The sequence below is a fragment of the Cervus canadensis genome, chromosome 28 (genome assembly GCF_019320065.1).
Source record: "Cervus canadensis isolate Bull #8, Minnesota chromosome 28, ASM1932006v1, whole genome shotgun sequence".
NCBI classification, from domain to species: Eukaryota; Metazoa; Chordata; class Mammalia; order Artiodactyla; family Cervidae; genus Cervus; species Cervus canadensis.
In genome coordinates, this window is record NC_057413.1 from 4,130,822 (window position 1) to 4,147,648 (window position 16,827).

General features: G+C 59.2%; 1 protein-coding gene and 1 long non-coding RNA gene across 4 annotated transcripts in view; both read left to right on the top strand.

Annotated features, from left to right (window-relative positions):
- RREB1 (ras responsive element binding protein 1) overlaps positions 1-11,422 on the top strand; it is a 121,205-nt gene extending 109,783 nt beyond the window's left edge. For 2 of the 3 annotated variants that reach the window (XM_043450980.1, XM_043450979.1), the window contains exons 11-13: positions 1,333-1,494; positions 6,222-7,022; positions 8,066-11,422. In XM_043450980.1, the coding sequence (XP_043306915.1) occupies positions 1,333-1,494; positions 6,222-7,022; positions 8,066-8,577 (1,475 nt within the window). In that variant the 3' untranslated portion in view covers positions 8,578-11,422. The remainder of the gene's footprint in view (positions 1-1,332; positions 1,495-6,221; positions 7,023-8,065) is intronic. The other variant, XM_043450981.1, reaches the window with a different exon arrangement.
- Positions 11,423-12,637: 1,215 nt separating this feature from the next.
- On the top strand, positions 12,638-14,894 carry LOC122430167. Its single transcript, XR_006266251.1, has 3 exons — positions 12,638-13,474; positions 14,004-14,093; positions 14,188-14,894. It is a non-coding gene; the product is annotated as an uncharacterized LOC122430167 (long non-coding RNA).
- The last annotated feature ends 1,933 nt before the right edge of the window (positions 14,895-16,827 follow it).

A 16,827-nucleotide genomic window follows, 5' to 3' on the forward strand; every position in this document is an offset into this window, starting at 1 on the left:
CAGAAGGGAGTGGACGTCCCTTTCTTTGGTTACAGCTGATGCTCAAACTTGGGGTGTGTGGATTCGGGTGGTGTGAGTCCTTCCCGTCCTGGGAATCCCGGGCGCCAGGCCCGTGTTGTCCATTCCCCTGGGGCCTGGTGATGCGCCTCGGAACCTAAATGGAAGGCCAGCCCCCATCAGCGGGTCAAGGGAGCAGTGCTGACTGACTGCCTGCTTGCTGTGTCTTGCGGGTATGTGTGTGTGTATCTGTCTGTCTGTCTGACCGGGGTGTGTGTGTGTGTGTGTGTGTGTGTGTCCGACCAGGGCAGCCCTGGGGTCATGAGACAGCAGTGAGTCCTGTTTGTTGCTACACAAAGCCTTTTCCCAGTGACCTCAGAAGCTGAGACCTTGGAACATGGCAGCTGGGGAAAGCAGAGGATGCCAGTGAGGCAGTAGACAGTAGCACAGCCCCACGCCCTGAAGCCCACCCCCTCCCTTCCCCGGCCCACCTCCTCTCTCCTTCTCTTTGTCTTCAGGCTCTGCCCTGTCTCTGCCGCGCGTCCATCCTTGCAGGCGCAGGATCAGGTGCTATGGAGCCTGCAGAAGGACTCCTAATGGAAGGAGGGGGTGCTGGTCACAGCAGATAGCAGCTGGGACAGGCAGGTTGGGGGGCGCTCGGTGACCCAGCTTCTTCACACTCGGGGTGCTGGGTGGAGCACGTGGTCTCTGGGGAGACTCGGCCCTGCTGGCCCCTCATCTCCCACTGGCACAAGTGTAAAGCGAGGGGGCAGAACCTCCCCCGTCTCGCTGGCTAGAGCCACAGGAGCCTTGAGCAGAGGTCGGACGGGAGGCACCCTGGGAATTCGAGGACTCAGCTCTTCCTGTCCAGGTGGGCAGGTCAGACCCCCGGAGACCCCCTGGGGTTCAAGATGGCCCTCCATCCCGCTGGGTTCCCCGCATCTGCGGTGCTGCCAGGCTGGGGATGCCACACGGGCATCCTCGGGGTGTTGGGCACAAGTGGCGTCCTGCACACACCCCTCCTCTCAACTCTGTTCTTGTTATCACGTAAGATTTTTTTTTTAATTGTGAGACTTAAAGATATGTGTCTTGCTTTCATTGTTAACTTTCAGTATTTTAAAGACAAATAACTTATCCTACTCAGGATGAGGGAAGATGATCATTTGCGTTATTGATGTTCTCCCTGTATACTTCTTAATGTGTTTTATTTTCTTGAAAGGGGTGGGGGGTGGGAACCAATGCCAGTGATCCCCGGAGAAGGAAGCGGAAGCAGACTTTCCTTTTTCGCTGCAGTAGAAAGCCAGGTAAATATGTATTTTTTTTCCCCTGATTCAGGTCAGAAACCCTTCCCTTGTCAAAAATGCGGTGCCTTCTTTTCCACCAAATCTAACTGTGAACGACACCAGTTGCGCAAACACGGAGTTACTGCCTGTTCCCTGAGAAGAAACGGGCTTATCCCCCAGTCAAAAGAGAGTGATGGAGCCCGTGATAGCACAGGTAGTGCCTCCAGGCGGTGGAGAGGGGCGCCCTTAGCCGCCCGGCCTCCCTTTCTCTTCAGGAGCCCGCGTGTCCCAGCTGCTGGGGAAGGTCTGACCTTCCCTGCCCTCCCCCCAGACGCCGGTTCGTGCCCTTTGCCCCCTAGAGCTGGGCGGTGCGGGAGGGTACACAGTCCCGCTCTTTGTAGGAACACGTCTGAGAGGGATGTGAAAGCGCTGGGCTGGTGGTGGTTTCGGAAACCCCAGCGGGGCCGCGTCCTACCGGGCGGGGATGGGCCCGCTGGGAAGGTCCTGCAGGAATCCGCGATGCCCCGCCCCCCATGGGGAGGGGCCGGCCAGGCGTGGTGTTTTCTTTTCAATAACTCTCTTCCCAGTAAAAACCTTGGTCTTGTTTGAGAAAGCACTGTGCATGTCCTTTCTTTAATCCCATCTCCGCTTGCTCCGAATCCGGGTATTATTCTCGTGTGCTGATACGCGCTTCCTTCCTCCAGCCCTCCAGAGCAATTAACGGCTGCCCGTGCGTCTCCCGCCACCTTTTCCCTTCCAGCTTCTCTATTTACTCATGTTCTCTGTTCAGTACCTTCCGTTATCTCCAGCCGCTGGGGGTTTGTGTCCGTCGCCCCCAAAACAAAACCAAGCACCGGCTGCCTGTGGGTGACTCAGACGCGGGGCTGCTTGGCTGGTGCTGAGTAAGTGGTTGCAGGTGTGGGTTCAGTTTGACAGATCGCGAAAGCTTGACTTTCCCCCATTTTTTGAAGCCGAGGAGATTCCCGCCCCAAGTGTGTTTTCCTAGTGTTTCCTAGTGTTTCACTGTGTCCCATGCTTCTGCAGACTGACTGGGGCGCGGGTCCCCCTCTTCTGTGAGTGAGCATGGACTGGAGGGCCGGCTCTAGCCCCCGCCCCTGGCCACCTCCTTCCTGTTGTCAGAGACAGGGAGGGGCGCAGAGAAGGGGGGGGTCGATACGGAACCTCCTCTAGGGCCACACACCACCCCCCAGCCAGTGAGACCGGCCGGAGCAGCCCTGGCCACGCCCTTGGCCGTGGTCAGACCCTCTCCTGGTGGAGGGTACACCCCTTCCAGCTTCCAGGCCCACGTGAGTGGCGGGGATCTTCGAGTTGGAGAGGGGTCCGCGCGCCCACGGAGTCTTGCTGTGACTGTTGCCCTCGGGCCCATGGTGCTGGGTGACCTGCCGTTCACCCCGCGAAGCTGGCCGCTGGGCTGGCAAGGCGCAGCTTCGCTGGGACGGCCCTCCCAGTGTCTTGAGTTTCAGCTGCCACGTCAGGTTCTGCCTGGCCCCACTCTCACAGCCCATCAAGGTCCCCAGGGGGCTGCGGGGCGCCCTTGGCCCCCACACTGGCAGATGAATCTTAAAGTGTAACAGCCACGATGTACACTTTGGGTTCAGCATCTTGAGCTGTGTGACCAGGAAGCACCCAAACCAGGGCTCCTGCAGACACGAAGCTCGTGTGGCCTGGGGGCAGCTCCATGTCTTCCCGGTGGGGGTACTTGTTTTACAAACTGCAGTCCTGGGTTTGGTTTTTCCGAGTCTCACAGCGGCCTCCTCACCCCCACCCTGCCAGGAGAGTGTGCTGGTTCCCTTTAAGGGACAAAGCTTCTGGAAAAAGAAAATTCAGTGAGAGTCGTAACGAGAAACCAGCATAGAGAAAACAGAGGTTTGGTGTAATTGTGGTCATGGTCCGCGGTGAGAAAGAGGGCTGAGAGATAAGACGGAGAGGAGAGGAGGAGGGTCGGGGAGCGGGAGTTTGCTGCTTTCGAGAGCTTTTCAAACCAGGTGAGGGCGATGGAGGGTGCAGGTTTCTCTCAGGCTCCTTCCCATGAAGTTAAAAGTCAGGCTTTGGAGAAAAACCATGAAAACACAAAGGCAGGAAACGACCCAGGCCGTTCTTGAGGGATTTCTAGGTTTATATGCCTAGGTTGCATTTTCTGAAAATCCCAGAACATGTTTTGCAACGTAGGTCTGACTTTCTCAAGCACAGAAGGTCTCTCACAGCAGTGTGCCCTAGATTTTCCCCAGAGGAACGCGGACAGTGCTGGGATGGGGCAATGTTAGCTGAAAGGGACGTGTTGATCATTCAGAGCCAGGCTGAGACTGAGGGGCACTTTGTCCTCGCGGAGGATGCTCCTGGGTCTTCCTCAGGTGATGCTTGTCACAGCCTCCCTGTTTGTGGGCACCTGTGGGTGATTTTTGAAATCAATGTGAGCGTGAAGTTTTTTGGGTTTTTTGGCCGTGCTGTGTGGCGTTTGGAATCTTAACTTTCCTGACCAGGGATTGAACCAGGGCCCACTGCAATCAAATCCAGGGAGCTCCCCAGCATGGACGTTTTGAAACTGTTGCCCCCTTTGCTGCCCTGAAGCGCCCCCCCGTGCCCGCATGGGCCAGGCCCCTTCCTCCCCGCCGCACGCGCCCCTGCCCAGGCAGATGGATATTTAGGTGTAGGTTGTCAACTCAGTTGGAGAGCATGAGATTCCTCAGAAGCAGTAGACGTGTACTTGTTGGCCTGAGGCGGAGGTCTCCACTCTCACACGGGAGGAGCTTTGGAGTTCTTATCTACGAGTGCCTTCAGAGTCTGTCTGCTTCCTCTAGCAGTTTTCTTAGATTTGTGTCAAACAAGGGCCTGGCTGACAGGAACAGAAAATGTTTAAAGCTGCATGGCTTACAAAAGTCACCAGCTCAGCCGCCTGCATTTGGGGAGGGCGAGGTCAGCGTAGGGCCTGGCCTTGTACATTGCGCAGCCACAAGACCCAAGAGGTTAAGTCCGTTGTGCCCGAGGATTGCCAAGAAAACTCCTGGAGTGGCTTGCAACTGGAAGGGCCCGGCTGCCCTACTGAAAACGCCCTCTGGTGGACGTCGGGCAGAAGGCGCCAAGCTCCCCAGAGGAAGCCAGCTGGCCTCCGCTGCCTTCAGAGAGCTCCATCTCCCCCCCTGAGGAAGGCCCCGCGGTCCGAACGCTGATCTGAGTATACTGACTTGGGTTTGGTTTCAGAATTCACTTAGTTTATCATCTTAAATATATTCTACTGCAGTCAAATTTTAAAAAACCCATGTTCTTTTGGTGAAAAAGAAAACAGTGATTAGGGGAACAGCCTAGAATGTACTGGGACAGATATAAGCAACCAGACACACACATACACCCCTTGGCCTTCCCCTCGCCCCTTTGGTTTTAGTGTAACTACTCACTGAACCAATAAATAAATAGGAAACCAAGTATTCTGTACTTTTTTATTTTGAAGTTTACACCAAAATCCATTTAAAAGGTGCTCTCTGAGCAATTAAAGAAAATGAGCATCTGATTTTTCCTTGGAAAATGGCCTAGATGTTGGTGTGGAGGTGTGTGTGTATATATATATGTGTGTGTATCTGTGTGTGTATATATATATATATATATATATATATGTATCTCGGGAGTCTTTAATCTTTTGGGTAATTGCCAAAAGCCATTTATTCTCAGAAAGTTTATACTCACCCCACAATTACTTGCTTCCTTCTGAAAGCTTCTGAGATATTGCACAGTGGCTGCCAAAAACGTAGTCAGAGTGAAACCAACGGAGAAAAGGAAGCGGGAGAGCCATGTGTAGCGGGCCTTGGTGGGGCTGATGCCTCTGCTTCGCGGCAGGCCTAGAGCTGCCCCGATGGGAGATCACAAAGCCTGTACCTCAGGCCGGCGTGGTGCCGGTCTGCGCACGGCAGGGGGGGCAGGTTTGGTGTGTGAACCCGGGCTCGAGAACGGGCCTTGTGAGGGCGGCGCGAGCCGTGTAGTGCCACAGAAGAGTGGGTTCCGTCAGCCTGCTGCCGCAGCGGCACCCCAACCATTGCACCTGTAGTTAAAAGTTGGGCTCGGCAAGCTTTAGCTTCACCGTCAGAGCTCATGATGGAAAAGGGGCTAAGACCTTGTTCAACCAGAATGGCGAGGAGATGGTGCTTTTGATCAATACCGTCATCTCTTGGGTGTCGACAGTGTTCCCAGGGGGCCAGCCCTTAAGAAGGCCGATAGAAACCAGCGGACTGTCCACATCTGGTTTTGCTGTGGAGAGTGGACAGGTAGGAACCAGTTGAGAGACAGGAAACGTCTCTGCTCCCTACCCGGGTCCCGACAGCAGCCAGGGGGCCCGCAGGTGTGCAGACAGGTGTGCATGTGTCTCCTGTTGCCCGCGAGCTCTCCTGGAGACCAGCCGGCAGGCGGGAGCGTGCGGGCCACAGGCACCGAGCACTTGCTCTGGGCCACGTCCTGTGAGCCCCTCCCCAGATCCCGTGGTGGGGGGTGGTCCTTTGTATGCTGCATGTGTATACGGCTCTCTGCTCTGGAAAATAACTCCTCCCGCTCGGCTTCCTCAACCTCGCTCGCGCTGCGAGTCTCTGGAATGCGCCCGCTGTCCTCTCGCGGTCCTTTCTGTCTGGCTGCCCTGAGCCGCTCGCCCGCCCCTGGGGACCCGGAGCATCCCTGTGTGTTCCAGTGGGTGGAGGGGAGGGCAGGGGTCGTGGGCACAGGCAGCCTGGTACCCCAGCCTGTGTGTGTGCCCGGTGGAGGCTCCGTTTTAAAAATAACCTCAGATACGCCTGGGGGATGTAAGGGGTGACGAGGATTCGGGTGAGAGAAACCCTTGCTCGGGTTTGGGAGACAGGCCCCGAGGGGTGGGTCATGGGCGAGCCCTCGGAAGGGGTGTGTTTGTGGACCCAGGTCTCAGCCTGCCCCGTGCTTGCTTCGCAGACAGCCAGTCGGACGCAGAGGCCTCGGTGGCAGGCAGCGAAGTGCTGGACCTCACCGCCCGGGAGCCGCCCGTGCCGATCGCGGACGGCGCATCAGAGCCCAGCCCGGCCGCAGCCCCGGCCGGGGAGGACCCCCCGGGGGGCACGCAGGAGGAGGCGGAGCAGGTGGTGGCAGAGGAGGACGTGCAGCCAGAGGAGGAGGACACGCAACCCGCGGAGGAGGAGGAAGGGGAGGAGGAGTGCGCGGAGGAGGAGCCGGCCGAGGCCGCCGACGGCCCCGAGGAGGACACAGTCAGCAACAAGAGCCTGGACCTCAACCTCGCCAACACGCTGATGGGCTTCAAGCTGGCCGAGGGTGAGGCAGGCGCTCAGGACCACAAGCACGCCTGCCACGTGTGCGGCAAGAGCTTCAAGTTCCTCGGGACCCTCAGCCGCCACCGCAAGGCCCACGACCGCGAGGAGCCCAGCGACGAGAGCGCGCCCCCGCGGGAGCAAGAGGGGCCGCCCCCAGCTGTTCCTGAGCCCCCCGCCCCCGAGCCCCCTGCCGAGGCGGAGGCCACGCTTGACGCCCTGGCGGAGAAGCAGAGCGAGGCGGCTGAGGGCCCCTCGGACGGGGACGGGGATGGGGAGGGCCCCGCCGAGAAGAGACCCCTGGAGAAGAGTGACGATGACAAGAAGCCAAAGATAGACGTGCCCAGGAGCGCAGCCAGCAAGGCGGATAAGAGGAAGAAGGTGTGCAGCGTGTGTAGCAAGAGGTTCTGGTCCCTGCAGGACCTGACCCGGCACATGAGGTCGCACACAGGTGAGGGCACGGGGCAGGCTCGGGGGGAGGGGGGCGGGGAGCAGGGACAGAGCTGGCGGCTGCGGCCCCGGGCACACAGGGCGCGCAGAAGGCTCGTCCTCTCAGCACCCCCGGGCTGCCGCGGTAGTGTTTTCCAGAGCCTCCTGCTCTTGCCCTCTGCACCTCAGTCACCCTATCTCTAGAAAGGGGGTGGTGGCTGTCCTTGTCTTCTAGAAGCTTCCAGAAGAATACGGGTGTCAGGAAGCGCTGCAGGGTGGCCCAGGAAGCTGCAGTGAGGCAGGTGTTGGGCAGGGCTCGTTGCCCAGGCCTGTGCGGGGCGCTCCTGGGTGTGCCGGCCAGCTGGCTGTGGTTGCCCAGGTATCTGCAGGGAGGCACCGGGGGGTGCCCGTCAGCCAGCAGGTGCTGAGTTGGCCATGCAGCCGCCAGGTTGATGGGGCTGAACGGGATGGGCACCTGTTTACTGCCCTGGCACAGTCTCGCTCCTCCTGGAAGCCACCACCTCTGGGCTTGAGGCCGCAAACCCCCCCGCAGGGGCGACTGCTTGGGTAGAAAGGAGGGCTGGACGTGCTCAGGACACCTCGCCCTACCGAGCAGGAAGACACCCTGGCGTCTTGGTCTCCACTTTCCTCCCCTCCCCGTGGCCCTGCACTGGGCTCCCAGCAGAGGTGTTCGTGGGCTCCGGGCAGGTGGTTCCCTCAACTGCTCCGCGTCCGGGAGCAGGGCGTCTGCAGCTCTGACTCCGCATGGGGCCAGCCCTGGGGCCCACCGCGCCGCCCTTCCTCGGGGCCCTGTCCGGCGCCTGTGTGCCCAAGGGTCCCAGATCGGGGGTGAGAAAGCAGTCTGGACCACGGCTGAGGAGACGCTCTGTGCGGCCCTGCTCCCCATCCTGTGCTGTGATTAGGACAGAGGAGGCTCCTGTGAGCGGGTGGGGGGCTCGACCGGCCCACCATGCCACCCCTTGGGTCTTTGCTGCGCCTTGGGCAGAGCTGGCAGTGTGCGCCGGCAGCCAGCCTCACAGCCCTGAATCCCTCTCGGTTCCGCAGGAGAGAGGCCCTACAAGTGCCAGACCTGCGAGCGGACCTTCACCTTGAAGCACAGCCTGGTGCGCCACCAGCGGGTCCACCAGAAAGCCCGGCACACCAAGCACCACGGCAAGGACAGCGACCGGGAAGAGCGCGCTGAGGAGGACAGTGAGAGCGAGTCCGCCCACAGCGGCGCCCACCCTGCGTCGGAGGGCGAGGCAGATGCGGGCCTGCACGCCAGCGCCCACGTGGCGCTCACACGGAGCCGGAGGGAGAGCCTGGCCGCCAAGGACGCTGGCCGCCGGGAGGAGCGGGCGGCCGCGCGGACGGCGGGGGCCAGCCAGGCCGCGGCCGGCAGGAGCACGCCCAGGGCCGCAGCCTCCGGCAGCCCCCGGGAGCCGGCGCCCCAGGGCGACCCCGGCCGGGAGAGCCCCTCAGGCCTCCTGCAGGACCTGCTAGAGCTGCCAGGCCGCAGGCCCGCCCACCACCTCCTGCCCACTGCCGACAGCGCCTCGCTCCTGGGCCTGGAATGACGACCCGGCCCGCCCCCCAGCACGCAGACGAGAGCCAGCAGAGCAAAGCGCCCTGAATCCGCTTCCTGAGGTGCCCTCAGTGCCCCTCGGCTGTTGGGGGGCTGGAGAGAGAGGGGTTGGCTGCCCCCCGGGTGCCATCGCCTTACAGACCGCGGGGGAAGGGCCACACCAGCGATTCGAGTGCCTTAACTACTTACAGCCCCTGGTGTCGTCCTGGGTGTTGTGTTTCCAAAATGACTTTTTGAAAAACAAAGCAAATATTTTATGAATTATTTGGAGAGGACCTTTTCATTTAAGCATTAACATTACCTTCTGTCTTGGTGTGTGTGAGCTTGTTTTTGCGAATCTGTGATAGTCACATTTGTTCTGTGAGCTGGAAACAGAAGAAAAACAAACAAACAAACATGCCCTTGGATACCTATGGCCAATAACTGGAAGAAAGTGATGTGAATTTCATGTAAATTCCCAGAGGAAATGTGGATAAGATGCTCATTTCTCAAATAGACTTTTTTTTTCTGTTTGCTACATGGTGGAGCTGTAATTTGGTCCTCGGTGTACTGCAGGACGTGGTTGATGAAGGTTTCCAATTTGGTTCAAGCCAAAACCAGGAAAGATTCTAGCTTCGACCTGGTACACGTTCCCACTCTCTCAGCGTTAGACATGCCATTACTGCTACAGTTTCCAGACAGAGGAGAGTCCCCCTGGCAACTGAACCAGCGGAAAACATGCATAGATGTCATATATCTGATTCCTCCCCCCCCCCCACCCTTTTCGGTATATGTATTAATAATATTATTATTATTATTATTATTTGTAGTTCATCAGTTTGCTGGTCTCTGCAGTCAGCAGAAACAAATGGGCAATATTTGTCCTGGGAGACCTGGGCCGCCCCCGCCTGGGCCCCCCGTGTGAGCGTCCGCCCGCAGCCTCTGCCAGGCCCCCTGGGGCGGCAGCTCTTCTACTGTACTTAGACACGCCTCTCTTCTGTGACTGCAGCACCCAGCAGGGGCCCCGCAGTCCTCCACCCACCCCAGGGGGTGCCGGGGGGCAGCGGGGAGGGGAGAGGAGGTGCGGTGGGCACCGGGGCCTCCAGGGAAGCCGGGCGGCAGGACCTGTCGCTTGCCAGGTCTTCCTGCCAAACCCAGCCCAGGCCTCGCCCGCCTGCGCCCCCCATCCTTTGCAGAGCGAGGGAATTCTACTACTGGTAACAAAACTGCACATGCGAGATGGAAGAGGAAGAATAGGTGTATGTTTACCTTCCTGTAATCTGGGGTTGGTGCTTGAAGATAAACACGTCTCCGGTTTCTGAGGCGCCCGAGCCCCTGGGCGCCCAGAGGTGGATTTTCTTTCCGTGAGCATCGTATGCAGGCAATAGACCCCCTCACTGTAGCTGCCAGCAGTGACTGGAAACTGACCCTACTGTAGCTGGGCTGTGCTCAGCGGCCTGTCCTCTAGCCAGGGCCCCCTGGGACCCCCCAGCCTCAGTGCCTCAGGCCCCCTGGGACCCAGGGCTCCTCTGTCCTCAGACCTGTGCCCACCACAGGGAACCCCCCCACCCCCCCACCCTCCACTTCCTCACCCACTCCTGGTGGCCAAAATCCAACTGCCCAGACTTCAAAGGAAGCTGCGTGTTCTTGACATGATGAAAAAGCGGTATCTTTGCATGTGAAAGGAGAAAGGTTGAGGTATATTAAGATTTTTAACTGTATTAGGGATGTGTGAACCAGTTTCAAAATGAGGTTTTATTTACTTTAGGTGAAGACGAATCAGAACCAATGACCCCCACCCCCCACCCCGACCCCATATCAACTTCACATCAAGTGTGGTGTGCTTACCTAAAACCAGTTCATTCATCCCTTAATTTTTTATGACGATTGTTGTTATTTTCGTTGTTATTATTATTATTTGGGTGTTTTGTTTTCCTTTGCAGCTCTCCACACTAAAACTCGGAACGTTGTGGGGAGAAGCCACGAGTTAACTATGCGCTGGGGTGAGATGTAGCCGGAACCAGCCCGGCACCGCGGCCAAGGCTGCCGCTCGCAATAATCACTATTGATTTAAAGCTTTATTTAGCCTTCATCTGTACCCTCGTAGTCGATAAGGTCTTGCCACATTTTATTAGTGAGGTTGAAAGATGTATCATTTGTTTGTTGTTCTGTCCCCTCCCCCAATATTAAACTGTGAAATTTGTGATTTGTTTAAACTCTGGGTGAATCATAGCTTAGTTTGCATGTCCAGCTAATTTGTTCCTATACATTTTGTTTGATTCTTTTTCTCCTTCTCTCAGGGCTTTTACAAAAAAAAAAAAGAAATATATATATATGGATCTTCTGAAAAGTTTTTTGAGGTGCAAGTTTCTCTCTTTTGTTTTTTCTCTTTGATTTATGAACACGATGCTGAGATTCAATCACTACATGAAACTCCCGGCTGTGAAAACAAAAACCCGAGGCTGTTTCCCGCCCCCCCCCCCCAGCCCCCCGGGGAAGCCGTGTGGCAGTCGGATGCCTGTTTGTTTCAGAAAGTTTCACCGTTCTTTCCACGCTCTGTTCCTCTCTTTCCTCCAGAAGGAAGTTGATCCTGGTGATTTCAGCCCATGCATTAAACAGGAAACAATAATAAATGTGTAGAATTCATATTTTTCTAAAGGGAACTTAAAAAACTGCTGCTACATGTTACGTACAAAACTGGTTTATGCCACATGAACAGAGAATCACAAGTTCAGTTTTGGTACTTCTCGTTCCTCTTTGTATCCAGTTGTATAGTACTTCCAAATTCAAAATGAGAAGAAACGCTGTTCTGTATCAAACCATCTAAAAGCAATAAATGTTATATTTTAAAAACGGCAGGTTGCCGGTCCCGTGGCCGTCCTCTGATTTGCTGTGGTCTTGTCGGCTCGTCCCCCACTCACGCTGCTGCCTGTGGGGGGTGGGCTTGGGCGTCCGGGCGGGGAGTGGGGGAACCTCAGGCCTGCTTGCTGCCCGCTGGGCACCTGGAGTTCCCACAAGAGCCCTCACCCAGGCAGCAGCTCTCAGCCTCGGGCCCGCGTCCCTGCTCGCCCACCCAGGGGGTCTCTTCGGGGCCCTGAGTGGTTGGCGGCGGCCCCTCGGGACTCACAACAGCTGAAGCCAGGGGCTGTGTCTCTGGGCCGCGCCCCCTGGACGCATGTGCTGGTCCTCCCCGTCCAGTCGGGCTGTGCGTGTGCGGGGTCGAGCTGTCCCCTGGGCGGAGAGCTCCCAGGACTCAGACCTGCAGCTGTGGACAGGGCAGGGGCCTGGACAGCACGGTGGCCCCAGGGCTCGGGGGACGGGCAGGTCAGAAGCCGCGCTTGCAGGATCTGCCGTCACAAAGCCGCCGAAGGGCCAAGGCCCAGACCCTGTAAGCCCAGAGTGGATCTCAAAGCAGCTTGGACGGAAGCGGGGCTCGGGGCAGCTGGTTGTCGATGTTTCCAGCAAGGTGACCATGTCACAGTTACAAGCGCTGAGTGCTCGGGTCCTTCAGGCCTCCAGGTCCCGCTGTCGGGGACCCCCCACCCCCGCTGCTGCACCTCCCATATTACACACACCAGTCTCAGGAGACTGTGGGGAGATCCAGTGAGGGGTCCTGAGTTGTAGTAATACAACAAGCAGCTCACAGGAAGCAAGCCCTCCAACCTGTCCAGTCGTGGGGGTCACTGAGCCACGCTGACAGCCACCCCGCTTCTTGGCGGATGGGGTCGTTCCTGGCAGGGAACCAGGACCGTACGTGGTCGTGTGAAGGGCGCAGGCTCATCCCCTCTGGAATGGGATGCCCAAGACGGAGTGCAGACTCCAGGAAATGCCCGTGTGTGTGTGTGTCTGTGTGTCTGTGTGTGTGTCTGTATCTGTGTGTCTGTGTGTGTATGTGTATCTGTGTCTGTGTGTGTGTGTGTCTGTGTGTCTGTGTCTGTGTCTGTGTGTCTGTGTGTCTGTGTGTGTATCTGTGTGTCTGTGTGTGTCTGCATCTGTGTGTCTGTGTCTGTGTGTATGTGTCTGTGTGTGTGTGTGTCTGTGTGTGTGTGTGTCTGTGTGTGTCTGCGTGTGTGTGTGTCTGTGTGTATGTCTGTGTGTGTATGTGTGTGTCTGCGTGTGTGTGTGTGTCTGTGTGTGTGTCTGCGTGTCTGTGTCTGTGTCTGTGTGTGTCTGTGTGTCGGGCACAGACCTGGGCGGTGCTGAAGGAAGCTTACCGGAGGCGAGAGATGGGACCTCTCAGAAGAGCAAGCCTGTTCCTTAGGAAGGAGAGATGAAGTTCATCTGCCTCGTCCCCTCCCCTGCTCGGGGTTGTGAGCTGACCCCCTCCCCAGGAAGCGAGCTGCGGGCCCCTCCTCCAGGCGCCCACCTCCGCCGCGGGCTGAGCGTCCTGCTGACCCCAGGCAGGAGGGGAAGACTCGTCCTGCAGGCGGGAGCCCGCGGGCCCTGCACAGCGGGCGTTCCCGGCAGAGCCTGTACTTGGGCTCTCAGGGCGATCTCTGTCGTGAGCCTCTGCATTCCGGGTGACGTGTAAACACGTGGGTTCGGGTTTCTCGCTGACCCTGCAGAGAAGCCCGGTCAGGCGCAGGGGGCCCCAGAGAAGCAAAGGCCGTCTTCAGCGAGCCCCACTTCCCCTTCAGCCTCCTCACATTAGAGAGCCCATCCTCGGGTCCACCTTCCCTCTGAGAGCTGAGGAAGCAAGAGACGTTCAGATGTAAAGATCAGTTTTGCTTCTGCACCCATCAAGACAAGGCTGAGGCCTTGAACCGCATGGAGCTTCGGGGGCGGTTTCTGCTTGTTTTTCTCCAGGGTCGGGTTAGCCAGGTGCAGGCTCCGCCGTGTGCCCAGCGCTGCCCTGGGCCCCGGGGGGCAGAACGAGGGAGCCAGGCAGGACAGGCCTCTCCCTGCGGAAGGTGGGTTTTCACGGTGAGAAGCAGGAAATGGAAGAGACGGGGAAGATGCAGAGGCAGGCCAAGTCCAAGGGCAGAGTAGCCTTGAGGCGGTGGGCTGCCAGCCCCAAGGAAGTCACCCCGAGGGCCGGGCCTGGGGACGCCCCCGCGGGAAAGGTGCTGGGAGCAGCCTGGCCCCGCAGAAGCCGCTGTGGCAGGAGTGGACAGGGAGAGGCCGGGTCCTAGCTGGGGGGGCCCTGAGTGCACTGGGGAGGGGGTCCAGGACGAGGGCGGGCGGGGAGCTGCACGGAGACCCCAGGAGGCGGCCTGGAGCTGGCGGGGGGGCGGGTGTTGACAAGGGGCCCGTCTAGGCTGTGTTCTCAAGCGGAGCCAACAGGAGGGGAGGGCAAGTCAGAACCCAGACTGGCAAGAGGTCAGAGTTCAGAGGTCAGCCCTGCCCCCCAGTGCTCAGAATGAACTCACACAAGAGGAGGCTTCACTTGTTTTTTTAAAGTAACCTTTTTTTGTTTCTTTTTTTTCTTATGCACGGTAGAGGGTACCTTGCCAAGAGAAGAGAAAGGAAACGAGTCCTTGGTCCTTCCTGCCCTGTTCCCAGGAAGTGGCTGGTGCCAGGGCCACGTGAGTCTGTCTGGGGTGGGTCCCGAGGGCCAGCAGCGTCCTCCCCACTGTGACCCCCGCCCCCCACCACCCTGACCCCCAGCCTTCATCCTCCTTAGGTGTCCGTCCTGCCTGCCCCGTCCTCCCCTGAGACGCGAGTGAGGACCCAGGGCAGCACAGGGAGCCGGAGCCCCGGGCGCCACATCCACACAGGACTGTCCCGGCGCGGGGGAGGCCTTGGGGTGTCCGGCTCCCGATGCAGCCTGGCCACTCTTCCTGGACAGAACCGGCTTTGATGGGCCAAGTGGACACTAACCCTGGTGGCCCCGGCCTTGACTTCTGATCGTGTCCCCGGACAGGGGTCAGGGACTCAAACACGTCCCTCACTGTCTGCCGATCACCACCCTACTCCTCCTGCCCCTGACCTTATCGCTGTAGCCAAGGCCTGTAAATGGTGGGCTGGGCTTGACCTTGCCTCGCCTGACTCCAAGGTCCATGTTCCTGGCCTACTGGGAGACCCGTCAGCCCCTCTGTGCCTTTAAATGTAGGTCCAAGCAGCACAGGTCCGATGTGGCCTGTTTCACTGTCTTCCCATCCCCAGAAACAGCATTAAGGGCTGCTTCCCTCTTGCTGCTGCTTCTCACACACCATGTGTTGTTTTGGGTGTGGTAGAATAACTACATAAAGTTTGCCATCTTGGCCTTTTCCCGAGAGCTTAAGTCTGTGGCATTAAATGCATTCAGGTGGTGCAGCCGTCACCCCCATCCTCCGCGGAAGTCTTCCTCTTCCCAGACTGAACCTCGGTCCCCATGAGACACCCTCCCGCAGCCCCAGCCCCCACCACCTACCTTCTGTCTCTGGGACTTTGGCTGCTCTGGGTTCCTGTGTAAGCAGAAAGAACATCACGTGTTTGAAAGACAATTTACTCAACACCCTGTTACTGAAGGTCTGATAGGCAGAATGGTGGGTGATTTCGTCACCAAGTCGTGTCCGACTCTTTGCGACCCCATGGACTGTAGGCCACCCAGGCTCCTCTCTCCATGGGGTTTTCTAGGCAAGAACACTAGAGTGGGTTGCCATTTCCTCCTCCAGGGGATCTTCCCTACCCAGGGGTCAAACCTGGGTCTCCTGTACTGCAGGCAGATTCTTTACCGTCTGAGCCACCAGGGCAGCCCAGGGGTGTTGGTGGTGAAGAGTCTTCCTGCCGATGCAGGAGACCCGGGAAACAAAGGTTCGATCCCTGGGCGGGGAAGATCCCCTGGGGGAGGAGATGGCAACCCACTCCAGTACTCTTGCTGCAGAATCCCATGGACAGAGGAGCCTGGCGGGCTTCAGTTCACAGGGTCGCAAGGAGCTGGACACGACTGAGCAACGGAGCCCTTGAGAGGCAGGCGCTCAGACGCGGGGGTGTTCGTCTGGAACTCATGCGGGGGCAGGCGGAAGGCAGCACGCCTGGTCTGGGGGTCCCCCTGCCTGAAGACGCAGCAGCAGCCCGCCCCTGTGCTGGGGTGCAGGGGGATGCAGGAAGGGCTGAGAGCTGGGTCTGGCCGGGAGGCTGCCTCCTGCCTGCTCCCTGCCCCCTGAGGAGGGGGTGACCACGGTGCCCACCTCCTGGGATAGCCATGCAGACCCCACGGGGTAATGCACGGGGTTCTCAGCCCGGGACCTGCTGGTGGACACGCAGGCTGGGGAGGCGCTCAGGTCTTGTTACCTCTGAGGACGCCTCCTCCCTGCAGCGTGTCTCCCCGTCAGAGGCCGTGAACCACGGGTCTCTGCCCTCCGCGGCGGCCTCAGGGAGGGAGTACGGGCCTTCCCTAGCTCCCCCAAACCAGGCCCCCACGTCCTACCGCCTGGGGACGGGGAAGCACAGGCGCTCAACCCCAGCCAGCCGCTCCCTGCAGACAGCGGTCCCGGAGCGCGGGCCTCCCCTGCTCCGTGGTCCAGAGCCGCCAGCTCAAGGCCGGCCCGTGGTGGCCTTGGAGCTTTGGTGAGACCACGAGGGGGCCCCGTGAGCTCCCCGGCTTCCCTCAGACCCCCCCACACACACAGCTCAGGGGGGCCCCCGGCCCAGCCTCCTGTCACAACCTCCTTCGAGGCAGAGCCGGGTTCTCTCTACTTGGGGTGCAGGTGGGCGCCCAGAGGGGGTGGGCCCTGCGGCCCCCCCGGAGCTCAGGGACCAGCTGAACGGCTGGGCCACATGAGCCCAGCCCCCATCCTAGGGACGGAGGACTGGGCGGACCCCGGCCCCTCTGGGGGCTCCTCCCCACACCCCACCCCGTGCCCACTGCAGCCTGAACGCAGCCACCCGAGATTCCTGCTGCCAACTCGCAGATCCCAAAGGCCCCTTGCAGGGACCGAGGAGCGAGCAGGACCCTGGGGCATGCCACCCGCCACCCCGCCCCGGGTGCCAGGCCACCCGGGGCCCTTCCCACCCCCAGGTCCTGGAGCGGCCAGGAGCAGCCAGAGGACTGGGTTAATTTTAAACTTGAAATTGAAGGTTACTCTCTAACAACAGTAAAACCGGCCCCTCCGATTCTTGGCTGCCAAGGCGGTGTCCTAAATAAGAAACCAGCGGGCGCTCCTTGCCCAGTTCGCTTGGCAGGAAGCCACAGGCCGAGGACAGGAGGAGTGCCCGCCTGCCCGCTTCACATCGGCCTCCGCCATGCCCGCCACCGGCTGTCAGCGCAGGGAGCCAGGCCCACCAGGCTGCAGTGGGTCTGCAGGCCTTCTTGCCAGGACCGCCGCTCTGTGAGACAGAA